The 14,751-nt window shown below is 50.1% G+C and overlaps 4 protein-coding genes across 4 annotated transcripts; 1 reads left to right on the top strand and 3 right to left on the bottom strand.

Annotated features, from left to right (window-relative positions):
* Window positions 1–1,668: 1,668 nt before the first annotated feature.
* On the bottom strand, window positions 1,669–3,643 carry M430DRAFT_96736 (hypothetical protein; the record flags this gene model as incomplete). The annotated part of the gene is made up of 2 exons (XM_024869983.1): window positions 1,669–3,243; window positions 3,398–3,643. The coding sequence occupies 2 exons, from the start codon at window positions 3,641–3,643 to the stop codon at window positions 1,669–1,671; spliced, it is 1,821 nt and encodes a 606-aa protein (XP_024722951.1).
* A 912-nt stretch (window positions 3,644–4,555) lies between these two features.
* M430DRAFT_96633 (hypothetical protein) lies at window positions 4,556–5,585 on the top strand (the record flags this gene model as incomplete). Its single annotated transcript, XM_024869975.1, has 3 exons — window positions 4,556–4,626; window positions 4,683–5,419; window positions 5,470–5,585. The coding sequence occupies 3 exons, from the start codon at window positions 4,556–4,558 to the stop codon at window positions 5,583–5,585; spliced, it is 924 nt and encodes a 307-aa protein (XP_024722950.1).
* Window positions 5,586–7,325: 1,740 nt separating this feature from the next.
* On the bottom strand, window positions 7,326–8,554 carry M430DRAFT_16848 (hypothetical protein; the record flags this gene model as incomplete). Its single annotated transcript, XM_024863541.1, has 4 exons — window positions 7,326–7,336; window positions 7,377–7,537; window positions 7,590–8,050; window positions 8,111–8,554. 4 exons carry the CDS (start codon window positions 8,552–8,554, stop codon window positions 7,326–7,328), a joined length of 1,077 nt encoding a protein of 358 aa, XP_024722949.1.
* Window positions 8,555–11,747: 3,193 nt separating this feature from the next.
* On the bottom strand, window positions 11,748–14,395 carry M430DRAFT_33575 (hypothetical protein). Its single transcript, XM_024866394.1, has 7 exons — window positions 14,326–14,395; window positions 14,120–14,266; window positions 13,999–14,066; window positions 13,821–13,949; window positions 13,543–13,773; window positions 13,032–13,487; window positions 11,748–12,983 (listed from the first exon to the last, which is right to left on the bottom strand). Exons 1-7 carry the CDS (start codon window positions 14,357–14,359, stop codon window positions 11,760–11,762), a joined length of 2,289 nt encoding a protein of 762 aa, XP_024722948.1. The 5' UTR covers window positions 14,360–14,395; the 3' UTR covers window positions 11,748–11,759.
* Window positions 14,396–14,751: the final 356 nt, after the last annotated feature.

Below are 14,751 nucleotides of genomic sequence, written 5' to 3'. Positions count from 1 at the left end.
GGAAAGACCTTTTTAAAAAAAAAACCAAAAAAAAAAAAAAAAAAAAAAAAAAATCCACCCCGCTCTCCTCTCCCCATCTTCCCCCCAAAAGAAAACCACACCGAAAGGATAAAGAGAAGAAACAATATATTTTTCTTCATATTCTGCGTTCGCCGGGAATCGAACCCGGGGCCCATCGAAGTTGAATGAATGAATTCATTGGCAACGATGGATTTTACCACTAAACCACAAACGCGTTTGATTTGTTATAGCTCTCTTTACAACGGTATACGAAGGGAAAGTTGGAGGCTTGCAAAACAAAATGTCCTGGGAGCTGCGAAGAATTGGTCTACTGTTCTCTGGGACGAGGAGGAATATTATGCACAAGAAAAAGATTTTAAATCAGCGTAGAATGCAAAGATTATGCACAAGACATCAAGTAGCTGAGATATAACCAGGTTTTAGAAGAGACAACGTCTCCAAAGTGCCGAGAATGGCGATGGAACGATCATACGAGTTATAGCCTACCAAAGGACTTCACTCGTACAGTATGTGGGAAGAAAAGTCGATTGCGCTCACGATCAATCCCTTGTGCAGCAGCTCTCCTGTTTGGCATGCAAGGGCGCCCCCAAATTGATGGCAGCTGCAAAGATCATTAGTCGAGGGGTATACGCCGTGACAACCTTGTCTCTGATATCCGCAACTATCATATTTTGACATCCGGAACCGCACTCCTAGCAGTTGCTTGGGATCGTGTTTTTGAGTCTATATTATTGGGCACATGTCTCGCACTCGCTATGACTGCCAAAGGAAGAAGGGAGAGAGAGGGAGCGAAAATAAAAAGCAGAAAGAGGAACACAAATCAGAAACGAGGTGTATATTTGTGCTCGACGGACAATGTAAACCGCAGATCGTCAGGAATTAAATGCGAATATCCAGGGACCCTATACATATCCCCGCCTTGCCTCTTCGACGTAGGCCCTGTGCACAAGTTTACATACTACGCTCTGATCGATGCTCTAGTCTCAGCAACCTTGAGTTCCGACACCTCGAAGTATAAATAGACCTCATTAGCATACAAAACCCTCCGTCAAAAAATAGGCGGTGCATATGTGATCTAGCCACATAAGCTCAACTCGGAGAAGGTTGATTCATAACCGGGCTGATTGAGTTGAAGCCTTCATCCCTGTCAGAGGAAGTACTCATCGTGAGGCTTCATGAAAAAAAAGGTGCTATATTTCCTGAGACATATTGGACATGTCTGCTGGGTAAGTCACAGAGTGAGATGACTGGGTCATTTTCACCCTATGGTTGCAAATGTGGCAGCTGACAACAGCTAGAAACCCCCAGCCACGAGTGCTTTCTCTTGCAGGCTCCTGAGCCACTTTCTGAGAGCCGTCGAATATTGTTTCGAAACTTGTCGGATAACAACCGGCTTGCCTTTTCTTGACCAGACTTGACGCGTGAATCCTGTTATCAATTAGTTTTGCATTGTTTGAATTGGAGTACTTCGTGCCACCTACCTTTTCTAGAGGGATAGAGATTTGGTAGGTCTCTCTGTAGCCAGTCCGTGATGTTTAGATTGGGGCAAATATCATTCCAAACTCCAGCCTGAAACCTGAAGCTTGAGAGATTGAATTCCGATATATGACTTCGGGGGGTACAGGAATACTGTATCCGCCCCAAGCTTCAAGCGCTAGTGTAATGGTTTGTCACCAGCAGAGCATCCAGGATGCCCCTTTTAAGCCTCCCGACCTTTTCATCCTTCTCCCTAATCTGTTGTTGGAGATCCAAGTATCGCTGCTTCCATGATATCTCCGTATTTTCGTGCCCATTGTCTAGAGCCTTCGGTGTGCTATCCCGTTGCACGGTTGCTCTGATAGTAAAGTTGCCCTCAATAGATCCAAATTTCATCTTCCAATGACACTCATAACCAGTTTTCATGCCACACTCAAGCCTAGTCATTCGCAGCCGTGTCATCAAAGGCCCGCCTGCAAGGGCCGAGAGATTGATCAAGAATGCCTCTGTGCTGCTGGACTCGGATTGCAAATTCTTGATCACCTGCTTACAGATCTTATCTGCCTCATCAATGCTACATCGCTCAATGCTGGCTCCTCTGGCATCGTACCAATCTGCACCAAGAATTTCGGAGATGAAATGCCTCTCTAATGCATCGATATTCGTACGATCTGCTACCTCATTTTGGCGGAAGGCAATGCTCACGAAGTGGTTAAAACCCGAGTCTGGATCTCCAGTTGATGGAGTGTTGAAATATTCCATCATGGGCGCGAAATTCTGCACCTGATTTGCAGGATCATTCTGCATGCCCGTACCATCTTCGCTATTTGATAGTACAGCTGCTGGAGGTGTTGCCAGCCTCACAGAGCCGCCCTGTCGTTGTGGGACCTGGAGATGCAAGCGGTTTGGCCTTCCATTATGTCCGGGCGGATCTGGAGGATTGGGTGTGCTGGTGCTCATTTCGGTAGGGAAGAAATGCGGAGTATTCGAGTTGCTCACGATGGGAGTAGCCGTTGGGGTATTGTCCCGGAGATTAATGGTTGGTACATCCCTGCTGCCTGGATTGGCAGGAAAAGTCGAAAAAGGACCATCTGTTACTGATCGATTACTTGGGGGTCGACCTCGAAGTTTCCCAGAGGCGGCTCCACCACTGCTAGGCCACGCTGATGAGACCGCTGGTCCATGTCGACGTCGTGACCGGGGTTTATTAGGGGTTATAGCGGAACGAGACCCATCATTCCAAAGGTTGGTTCTGTTAAGGGACGGTGTAATGGCCGACCGAGGATAAGCCGACATAGGAGTCTGAGCATCTTCTGGGTGAGCCCAGCGGAAACTGTCTGGTAATTGCGGTGCTCTGACCTCTGTTGCTGACCAAGGGACTATTCTGTCATCAAAAGCTTGATGGAACCCAAGATGGGACGTCCCATGGGCACCATTTTCCGGAATGAGCGAAGCTCTAGCAATCATGAAATCTTCGGACAGTGTTGGAGAATCCAGCCTGCGGCGTTGAGAAGGCGATCTTCCTGCATCGCTATCATTGTCCCTGTCCTCGGCTTTGCGCCGCCCCCGTTTTGGTCTTGTTTCCGGTAGCAGTGCTCGTAAGGCTAAGTCCTCCTCAGGAGCAACTCCATCCCTACCAAATTCTGAAGCCGGCTCGTTGACAGACGGAACTTGGGCCCAGTAGACGTGGGGTTTGTTCAAAAGATACTCAAAAAAGGCATCCACGTGCATAGCATGCATCCATCGCTGTAAAATTTTAGCTTGAATCAAGCCTTGATAGTCAAAGATTTGGCAAGAGATGATTTGACTGTGGAAGAGAGTCTCTTCACGGACAGGCTTTGATAATTGACGCATTATCACTGCTGACAGAGATTAATGACTGAAGGTAAAGATCACTGACCTTGAGTCTCACAGCGTACTGCTGGACTTTCTGGGCACTTTGGCCTTTGTCCAAGGCTGGTGGCTCCACACCTAGATCAATTGCCAGCTGTGCCCAAGTCTTAATCTCCTTTTGTTCCAGCTTTCGGATCAATTCAAACAACGTGAAGGTGCTGAATGTGTTGCCATCGCTCTTAGGCGGAGCTCGAAATGTCTTCCTCAGCTCCGTTGTATCTGTATCCAAAGCAATGGTAGGATTGCAATACATGATAAAACTCACGTACGCATCGTCGAAATTCTCGTCCGTAACTGCACGAGTCGGTAGGCTTCGACGTCCTTGATGCGATGAATCAGAGGTTGGCACATCAGACATGCTGGATCCCGCGGTCTGTAACTGCTGGAGAGTATCTAAATTTGTATTTTGATGGTGGATCTGGCTGTCATCGAGGGCCTGAGTCTGATGGAATGTTTGATCCAGCCGACGTTTTGAAGCTTCGGGTATCATGGCAGGAGAAATTGGGATGACAGGAGGCATGATGAGCCATAGAGCCAGCAATACAAGGAAAATTAGAACAGCAACAGACAGGCAATGGAAAGCCTCCTCTTCAGAATTACAGAATAATGGAATTGAACTGGAAAATACAGAGATTGAAAGCAGGACTAAAACCACGTGTCTTCCTTGAAGTGACTTTGACTTGACTTGACCCAATGCGACGCTTGACAGAGACAGCTAGCAATAATAAGATACAGTAATTGGAAAAGCGAACGCAGTATGAGATAGTTGAGGGGAAAAGGGGGGGAAGCGTGGAATTTGGGGCTAATTGAGGGTCATTTTACCCAATTTTTGCGGAGGTGGAGGTGGAGGTGGAGGTGGAGACTTGACTCTCTAAAATCTCCGCGGCTCGTTAAAGAGATGGATGCCTCAGGCTACACAGCAGCCCGAGTCGTCATAACAGCATGTTTTTCACGTGATGCACTTTCCCACCTGCAACCGCATGGGGAGTGAGCTGTCTACCTCGGCAGCCGACGACACGGGCATTTCGACTCTCCTTTCTTCACTTCTTCATTTCCTTCTTCTTCACGCCCACCGGTTTCTTCAGCCGTTTAATTAAATGACCTTTGCAGGGCCGATTCGAAACTCCATCTTGTTGAAAGCAGAAAATCCCCGAATTCCATAACCATGGCTTCATCAGACGCAGCGCAACATGCCATCGCTGGCGCTGGCGGGGGCATCTTGTCCATGGCCCTGACGTATGCCCTCTCGCTGCCCCCTCACCCCCTTTTTCCACCCGGCTGACCCCCTCTAGCTACCCCCTTATAACCCTCTCGACTCGCGCACAGGTCGAGTCAAGCCGAGCAGACTCAGCCTTCCTAGACGCCGTGCGGCGCATCGTGCAGCGTGAGGGCGTCACCGGGTTGTACGCCGGCGTTGACTCTGCGCTCTTCGGCATCAGCGTCACCAATTTCGTCTACTACTACTGGTATGAGTGGACGCGGGCGGGCTTTGAGAAGGCAGCCGTAACAGCCGGGCGCGCCTCCAAGAAACTCACTACCGTCGAATCCATGATTGCGGGCGCCATTGCCGGCTCTGCGACGGTCTTGCTCACGAACCCCATCTGGGTCATCAACACGCGCATGACGACTCGCAAGCGCAACAAGGAGACGGATGAGAGCTTGCTGCCAGGGGTGAAGGGCCCGAAGGCACCGACGACGATAGGGACGCTGTTGGCACTGCTCCGGGAGGAGGGACCACAGGCGCTGTTTGCGGGCGTGGTGCCGGCACTGGTGCTCGTCATCAACCCTATCCTTCAGTATACGATCTTTGAGCAGTTGAAGAATGTGCTGGAGAAGAAGAAACGGATCACGCCCACTATTGCCTTCCTCCTGGGCGCGCTGGGCAAGCTGGTCGCGACGACCATCACATACCCGTACATCACGGTCAAGAGCCGCATGCATGTTGCTGGACGGGATTCCCAGAAGGAAAACATGCTGGAGGCGATGCGGAGAATTGTCAGGGAGGAAGGCTATGTTGGCTTCTACAAAGGTACGTGCTTTGGTTGAACCTCGCTCCTAAGATGTCGCTCACAGGCATAGGTATTGGACCAAAGGTCACTCAGAGCGTTCTCACAGCGGCATTTCTGTTTGCATTTAAGGACGTTCTATACGAGCAGTCCGTCAAACTGCGGAGAAAGCTGCCGGTCAAGGCATAAAAATTTGCCAATAAATAATACAGAAGTCGGTGTCCGCCATCTCGCGAGGATTCCCTTTCCTATAAATGATGTATGATACGGATGCGATATGCATAACTTGTTCGTGCCTACAGGGCATTAGGTAAGGTTGGGCGGTAGGGACAAAAGATACAAAAATATAAGATATCCATAGGTCCATCTGGGGTGGCTTTGGGGTTCCCTTCATTAGTGTATATATCCATTTCCTTTAAAATTTCAAGCATCCAAAATTGCAGAAGTTACAAAATAAGATATTGATTCCCAAACACTTCTGGAATCGATATTCAGCAAGCCCATCCCTATGCGTGAAGTCACCGATATCACCCAACCGGCTTTCGGTATGAACCGGCAAGAAAGCCAGCATCACATGTTGCGTTGACGCCACTCCCTAGATGTACCTAGACTGGAACAATTTACTTACCTCCCTCCGAGGCCATTCTCCTACAGACTCCCAAGGTCCATCCCCAAAATGAACCAGCAGAAAGTGCGCACCGCCCGACGCTTTCCCGCAGAGCAGGCGGAAGCCATGTCCGAAACGGGACGGAAACTAGTAGCGTACCACATATACAACTTTTAGTCAACGTAATCAACAACCAACAGCTCGGGCTTGTGGTTTAGTGGTATAATACCTCTTTAGCATACATTTAGCATACATGTGCTCTTGTATAGAGGTGGTCCTGGGTTCGATTCCCAGCAAGTCCATTTTTTTTGAGTCATTTTATTTTTGTCCCTTTTTGCCCGGACCGATGAACCCTGGGGCTGAGTGAGTGCTGCTCCTTTTTTTCTTTTTTAGTTTGACTCGGTGGTCGATTATATCACGTGGTTATGGTTCACAGAAGGCTGGATACAACTCCCCGTCCGGTATGTGACAGAAGAAGCCAACGTTTTCTTTTTACAGAGTATTTACCCACTCTCTACAGCTTTTCTTGTTTCACTAAAAGCAATAAATATCATTCACATCATCGGATTCAGGTAATTATCCGGACTTGTTGCGTAATTACTTCTTTTTTCTTCTGTTTTTCCCTCTTTTTCTTTTCGAACGCATCATAATCTCTCCATACCTACTTCCTCACTTAGTTCCTATCCCCCAACTCTCCTCCCAGCTCAACTCATCAGCCAGCAACTATTATATCCAATCCTCCCGCAAGTAATCTTCTATCCCATCTATCTATCATCCAACACCGCCGCGAAAAGGGTATATAGACACACAACATGACACATATCTCTCCGCACGATCCGCGCCAAGATCGCCATCGGCGTGACGCTCGGCATTGTCCTCCCGCTCATCCTCGCCGGCGTAATCTTCTGGTTCGTGCGGCGACGGCGTCGCGCAAGCGGTGAGGATTGCCAGACCCTCAAGAGTAACCGCGACAGCAACGGGCACTCCTACTCAGAATATATACCCGCCGGCGGCGGCGGTGGTGGCACTGGCGACGGTGGGAATAAAGCCAACCGCATCCTCGGCCAGGATCTGGAGCTTGACCCGCCGACGCTCTCGAGCCAGCGGTATCTGAAAGCCTCAGCTGCCGAGCTGGACTCTACGCCCATCAGGACGCCTGAGCCGTCGGAAAGCACGATACAGGGATATTCCGAGAAGGAGGGCTAGCGGTACGAAAGAAAGAAAGAAGAAAGACAAAAAAGAATCTTAAATGAGGGCCGCCCTGCTCGCTGCTCGTCGACACTCCCTTACCTTACCTTACTTTATATAATACCCCCGCCTCATTACCCTGTTTCTTGGCTCAGTCAGCCAAGATTTGACAGAAGACCGCGCACCCCCAGGGAAGGTCATCTGGTGCGCATATGCGCTATTTGTATTATAACGATGTGGTCTTTCCGATTTGGAGCTTGACTTCCCAGAAGAGGAGGCGTTGGAAGTGCCACTGGAGCTGGAGTTGGATGAGGGTGGAGAAGTGGTGAAGAGATCGTTGAGGAGGCTGTTTCGCGGGTTAGCATTCTTGGGAGTATCAGGAAAGAAGGGGATCTTACCCATCGATGACATGCACGACGCCATTGGAGACGAGAAAATCAGGGGTTATGATTTTGGCCTGGTTGACGAAGATATTGCCGTTCTGCTCGGAGATGGTGATATTTGCCCCGGTGGCAGTCTTTAGCTGCATGCCATCCTGAAACATGGTGCTGTAGACCAGATCGTTGGTGACGATGTGGTAGCGGAGGATATCGAGCACGTCGCCCTTGCTTGACATGTTCGACGTGATGTCGGTAAAGGCGTTGAGCGCATCCGCCGAATTTGGGATGAAGAAGGTGACGTCCGACGCATTTACGTCGCTCCCGACTGGGTCATAACTGAACACACTGGTGATTCCAACCTCGTACAATCCAGCCACGAAGAAGTTGAAGTTGGCCTGCAGTAACAAGATTCCCATCTCGAGAGGGACTGTTAGGACATCAGAGATGATCTGGATGACACCCCCGGTACAAGTGACATCCTATCAATCCGTTAGAGATGATCAAGTCTGGCTCTCCTCCTCATGGAGTAGTTAACATACCTGGGTGACTATCGTGGAGACAGTCTTGTTCCAGGACAAGATCTGGGGGTTGCCCTGACTGTCCGATACCAGCTCTACTGCCTGGCCCGCTGTCACGTTTGTATACATTGGGTTCTTCAGTTCCGAATGCACAAATTGCGGCGCGGCCGACCATGACCTGGCTGGGAATTCACCATTCAGGATGTGGTACTGGATGAGCTCCTCCATCTCCTCATCGCCAATCGTCGTCAGATTATGGCTCTCCAGGTAGTTACTGATGGCCGAATTGGACGGGGCGAGGAAGGTGAAGTTGTCGAGCGACGACAGCATGTTGGTCAAGGTGGACGAGGCATTGACATAGTGATAGAGCTCTGTGAGCTCCAGATTCGTCCCCAAAACTTCCATCAGGCTCTGCGCCGAAGCGCGCGCGACCAAGAGCACGAAACAGAGGTAAAAGAACTCCATCGTTACACACGTACACAAAAGGAATTGGAAAGTGTTTGGGCCATGCGGTGTCTTTGTACCTGGAAGTTCTCGTCAACCTCCACGCCGCACTGGTGCGTGGAGCTTGATACTGTGCCAACATCGCCCAAGCTAATCAGGTGGGAAGACTCGAGATGACTGTCAGGGGTCCAGAGCACGCGCAGCGCGCCGGCGTGAAGCGTAGGATCAGACAAAACGAGCCTCTGTTAGGAATGATTCGTAGAGCATACGCCCGTACTGGACTACAGGACGGGGCATACTACTCCGTATAATGGTACTGTAAGGTAGTACCGGACCGTACCCGAGGCATTCTTCTGTACAGAGGTATGTACTGTGTACGGTTCCGTACTCTGCACATTTGCACCTTCGTAGCCTTCCCATCCTCTCCTCTGTACTCTGTTCTGTACCTACATGCTATCCGTACGGAGTCCACGATTGACGATTGCCAGATTGCTGCTCTATGCATGTGGGGCGAGGCGGGACGAGCCTTATCATGCGGTTGTCGCGGTGACCCCGACTACCTACAGTACGATGTAGAACTCTTATATTGACCACAGCCCAGAAGCTCGAAAATCCCATATCCAGCCTTTGAGAGGCCAAGTCACGACTCGATCCCGACCGTGGGTTCGTAGAAGCGCAGGACTAATGCTCAGCACACTGTCCAGACGGGCCCGTCCAGCAAACCCACCACTTCTCTTCAGGGCGCAGCGGATCTTGTCAAAGAAGAGCAGGAGACGGGACGAACTACTGCGCTTCGCCTCATATTCGCGACCACACTTATGTACCTATGCAAGGGGAGGAGTCCAACTATCCAAGACTCGGGTTGTCCAACCTTTACGTACCGGTCAGCTCGCACCAGGGTTCCTGCAAAAGACCCTGCAGATGTCGGGCGCGCTCCAATGACAATCAGGGCCGAAGGCACGAATCCCAGCTTTGCGACTCTGCGGGTACCTCTGTCCGTATCCTGATCTGATCTGAGAATCCGACCTTGAAGAGAGTGGAGGGGTATTTCCGATACTTCCTCTAGGGAACATGTTGGTTGGTGATTGTTGGAGGTTGTCGATGGGGCAGTGAGATTTGTTGGAAGAGCTGTTGTCGATGGGCAGTGAGACTGTAAGATCGTAAGTAAGATCGTACTTCGCAAAGCCGTCAGCCCGGATTTCTACAGTATACTCGTTAAGTCAAGTTCTTACTCAGGTTCCAAGTCCAGACACGAGGGCCTATGGTGTCTGTATGTTCCTAGAGGTCTACTCTGCCCTGAACGTCCCGTATTATACCTAGGGGCAGTAACATCTACGACTCTACATGTTAGTAGGAACGAACATGTTACATCTGAGGCCTTGACTGTTGCCCTATATCAAGCCCAAGAAGTATTGTAGACGCAATCAGTCATTACTGCGTACTCTGTAATCCTCCCCTCTGAGGCTCCGAGGCTCTCTCCAACCAGCCACCCCATCTCAACCGCCTCCTTGGTAATAACCACAAGGCACCTCGTATTCTGTGATAAGCCACGGTATTAATGAAAATTACCGAAATTTCCGGGAGCCAAAAGAAGACAAAGGGCTCCCCCTTCCAAGGATCAAGTACCAGGATCGTAACCAGGACCCCCCCGCAACTCCTATATTTAATCCCACGTGGTCATCACGCTTTCCGCTCAAACCTTAAACGCTCCTGGTGGGGAACCCGCTCGGTATTTGTGTCCTGTACAGACATCTATGAGCAACAGATCCTCACTGTTGTTTGATGGGCGTTGCGAAGACATACTGGAGTATTCTAATACAGGGCGCGGGACTGGTAGTGGTTGACAATGTTTGGATGTATTGTCGGTGGTTGTCGGCAGAGGGAGAGAGACGTGAAGCCTGTTCCACTCCAAGTCCAAGTCCAACTCTCACTCTCACTTCACCCCACGACACAGTACGATAGGTCCTCGAAAACAATGCAATACCAGGCTATCACATCAAGATAGATCCATAGCCACTTCCCAGCCTCGCTACATCCTAGGCGTCGGCAGTCATGCCTAGGTAATCGTCGTCCAACAACCCCTCCCTTCTTCTCATACTCCCTATACAGAAATCATCGAGCGCCACACCGAGGTGATGGTCACTTAGAGTTAATTACATACATGCATAGCATAGCATTAGACATTGATCATCAGCACATGGAAAACCAACTATGCCGCGCTTCCTCCTCCGCGGGGAAGAAAAGAGAGGGTTTGAGAAGTAAGCTTTCCCCCGTTCTTTCTTTCGTTCTTTCCCCCTTCCTTCTTCTCATTCCAACGCCAATGATTCTCTTAATGCCCTCTTCCTATCTTGGACAGAGAGAGATGGGCTTGAATCGCAACGTGCAATTCCAATTCATAAAGAGTAGATAGAATCAGGCCCGAAACCAAACCCACGTGACAAATGACAAACCAACCGCGGATTTAAAAAAAAAAAGCAGCGGATCAACTCCGCCAAATCGGACAAGGTCAACACAGTAGCAAAAAGCAAGAGTATAAGCTGGCCAAGTGAATGATCAACCTTGATGGACTTGCTGGGAATCGAACCCAGGACCACCTCTATACAAGAACACATGTATGTGACGCTTGCTAAAGAGGTATTATACCACTAAACCACAAGCCCGAGCTGTTTGTTGGAGTTGCGCCGACTAAACCCGACCTTGAACTACCATCGGACATACGGAGTACCTACAGAGAACCTGTGGTGCCTCGGCTGCCAGACCGTCCATGGGTGATAGTCATGCCTAAACCTACGGTAAAAGGAATCTCTCTATTCCAGTACTTCGAGCAATCTGTAGTAGATATACCTCCGTTCCTGCTGTCAAGTCTGGCGCTGTGACCGAAACTACAAAGCTAAATAAGGTAATCCGTTTGACCACTTAGCGCTATAGCATGGTCTTTTGATACAATGATTATTGTTATACATCATCTTCAAGACAAGAAGACCGGGATGAATGCTAGTGGCAGCCCAATGTACGCTGGATGTTGTGATGAAGGACATAGGGGTATGGGGGATGGGATAAGGTACATACGCCAGAGAAGTGGATAGGCACAGAAGAGCGGGAAGTAAATACCTCAAGAGTCTCTATCCATTTTATTGCGCACCCGACAATCAAAAACATATCTATCTACCTACTCTACCACGTTTTCCGGTCTCCAGTGTCCAGCATTCATGAGCTCTCTCTTTTCCTACGCGAGGGGAACCACCTTTGGTACCACCCACCAATCATGATACCTCTCTCCCGCCTTTGGGATGTCAACCCTGAGGCGTATCTGCCCCTTCCCTCCAGTTGCTTCCACCGCCCTCTTGACCGCCGCGATCGAGACGCCGGCGAAGATGCATGCCTTCAGACTTTCGCGGACGTTTTGCGCCCACCCCTCATGGTAGCCTTGGCAGAACGCTTCCGCAGGGCCCAGCTTGGCGAGGATCTCAAACGCGCGTTTCGCAGCTGCGACGGACTCGGCCGCGAAGCTCAGTAGGGCGAGTGGGGACTCACGGGGCTGGGCAACGAGTTCTTCAAGTTCGGCGGGTGGGATCGGCTCCGGGAGACTGATGGAGAGGAAGGGCTTCATGCGGACGTCGTAGCGCGTAGCGGCGTCGCTGTAGGGGCGGGGCAGCACGGGGAGGAGGGAGAGGCGGGCGAGAACAGCGAAGAGGCTGGACAGGGCGTCGGCGAAGCCGTATGTCGCGGCGGCTTCCAACGTGGAGAAATTGTTGAATGCCAGGGCAGTTGTGTACTCGTCGCCGCCCTGCGTCGTGCGGATCCGGCTCCGGGACGCCGAGACATTGCGCATCAGGCAGGCGCGGATGCGCTCCAGGTGCCGGGCACGCGTCTTTGCCAGGTATTGTAGGTACCAGTACATAGTTGGTAGCTCGTCGGGCTGGTAGATCTCGAGCTCGAAACCCATCTGAACGATCCACTCCATCTGGCGGAGCTTGTAGAAGTACGCCCACGACGACAACGGGAAGGCATAGATGGGCTCGCTCGAGATCGCACGGTCGACGATAGGCTCTTCCTTGGTAAACTGGCGCAGATCTTGGTCGATCTCCTCGGCATCGAGTTGGAGATTGTCCCAATCTGAGATCGTATGGCATAGCGTTCGACGGATCCTACATCGATTCTGGCAGATGGTTCGCAGGATATCCAGGTATGTCCCCGCAGCCCGGGAACGGAAAAGTTCCATCCTGCTGGCCATGTTGAAGCGTGGGTCGGTTGGTACCTCGATATCATCATTACCCCGGTCCAAAAGCTTATTTGCAGGAAGCACGGTGCTTGCTAAATCCTCATCAATGATTTGACGGATAGACATAGTTCCTAGTATAATCATATCACCGAAGAGATAGTGTTGCAGTAAAGTGCGAACGTAAACTGACGGCTGAGGTTTACGCGCTTGAAAAAGCATTACAAATGTCTGGAGAACATGTCAGCATTGTGATGAATGGCAACATTCAGTACATACAAAAAGACTGTGGCTGTCATGATATTCGAGTACCTCGACCACGACAGAGGCGTCCCGACAGAGTCTCTCCAGGTGGTCAAATGCAGCCTCCTGACTAACTTGCGCAATGGGTCGTGGTGGAACAGTGCTTGCTAGTTTACGCTGCACCTTGACGCTGAAGGATTTTGGGACAGGCTTCCCGAGCTTGGAAGAGAGTTTGAGTTCTGGCAGGAAATCTAGCAATTCGTTCCAAACAGCCTTCAATCCCGGAGTTGTCCTCGAGGGCGCCATCTCAACGGTCCGGAGGAATTTAGCCCTGAAACGAAGTCTACAGCTCAATGCACTCTTAACTTCTGGCAGCATCTTGTCAGAGCCGGAAAGCAATTCGATGGTCTCCTCTAGAAGCTTAAGTATCTGTTCATGATCAAGTCTGTCAAGCAGACTTCTATTGTAGGTATGGGTGACGAAATCTTCTTCCTAGGAGATCATATAAGTATGTTTGGACTTATTTAGGGGCTGTTTGAAATCTTACCTCGTAATAGTGCTCTGACCTGACGCGGTTATTGACAAACCAACAAGTCTTGATTAGACCAAGACAATACGCCCGCAGTACTTGAAGAGTTAAAGGTTCATCCACTGAGCAGCTCCCACCTTTATCAAAATAGGTCTGCTCTAGGCTCGTTGGAGTTGGCATTAAAAGCCTATCAATGTACAGACTGGTGAAGATGGTTTGGGAGAGCGGATAACCCATATGCCAGGCCATCTATATGACATTAGACTTTTGTAATTTGGTAACATTAGAGACCATACCTCATGGCAAAGAAGTTGATCGATTATTCCGATAATCTCCTCCGGGAGCAATGCCTGGCTGAAATCATAATCATCTTCCATCGTCTCGCCTGGCTCTAGGAATCCGCTATCCATCTTTGGATCCATGATCTGGCTGCTTCAGCTAATGATCACCAAAACCACCGCACACATCACTTACCTCCAAGGCGCCGACAGACTCAAAGAGCGTGAAGTCCGGGTCTTTGATCAGCTGTCCAACATCGAGCTCTGCAACAGATTCAGCACGTGACAACATAGAAAGTGCTGAAGCGAAAACGCACTTTGGGCAGCATTCGTGAACTGCTCGGTGATATCCATAGCTATAACGCCTTTACTCTGCAGTTTGGGTGCAGATGGCGGCTCTTGTTCATAGGCGCCAAAGGCTGACGGTTTATTTGGGCCATCGTCGATACCGAGCCCTGCTACCTCTATCCGGATTGTCAGTTCTCTGGAATCATTATTCGTCGGCGAATCGAGGAGGTCTCACGTTGAGAAAGGACAGAGACGCCATCACTATGCATGGTTGCTCGAAACCGTCTGGTTGCGTTCTGCAAGTCTGATGTATTTGACTGATACTATGTTTTTCGGTCTGTGGATGATGCGTCGGAAGATCTCGCTTCGTTTGTTGGTGTCTCTCCCGTGCCTTTTGTAGATACAAAGGTTTCTTGTGGAACTCTCGACAGAACCCGATATTTAACTAGCACAGTTGTGAATGGGCCAACTAAAAGGTGGAGTGGTAAGAGTTACGGGTTTGAGGCAGACGGACAGACAGGAAGACAGGCAGAGAGGCTTCCTAGATTCTACAAAATTCCCCTCTCTGCTTCGAAACGGGACATTCGGACAACGAAAATGCAAGTCAATTGCGACCATATTCCTCCCTTACCTTGCCTTCAGAGCGTTCCCTCCCGAGTAA

The sequence above is a fragment of the Amorphotheca resinae genome (genome assembly GCF_003019875.1).
Source record: "Amorphotheca resinae ATCC 22711 unplaced genomic scaffold M430scaffold_3, whole genome shotgun sequence".
Classification (NCBI taxonomy): domain Eukaryota; kingdom Fungi; phylum Ascomycota; class Leotiomycetes; order Helotiales; family Amorphothecaceae; genus Amorphotheca; species Amorphotheca resinae.
Note: the sequence above shows the minus strand (reverse complement) of the source record. Positions and strands in the feature narration are given on the sequence as shown.

Bases quoted from the DNA above. Each gene is read 5' to 3' on its own strand.
- M430DRAFT_33575 (XM_024866394.1), bottom strand. From the start codon at position 14,359: ATGCATAGTGATGGCGTCTCTGTCCTTTCTCAAC. The intron at 13,950-13,998 runs GTAAGTGATGTG...TGAAGCAGCCAG, and splicing joins AGTCTGTCGGCGCCTTGGAG to ATCATGGATCCAAAGATGGA. The intron at 13,488-13,542 runs GTAAGATTTCAA...ATGATCTCCTAG, and splicing joins GGTCAGAGCACTATTACGAG to GAAGAAGATTTCGTCACCCA.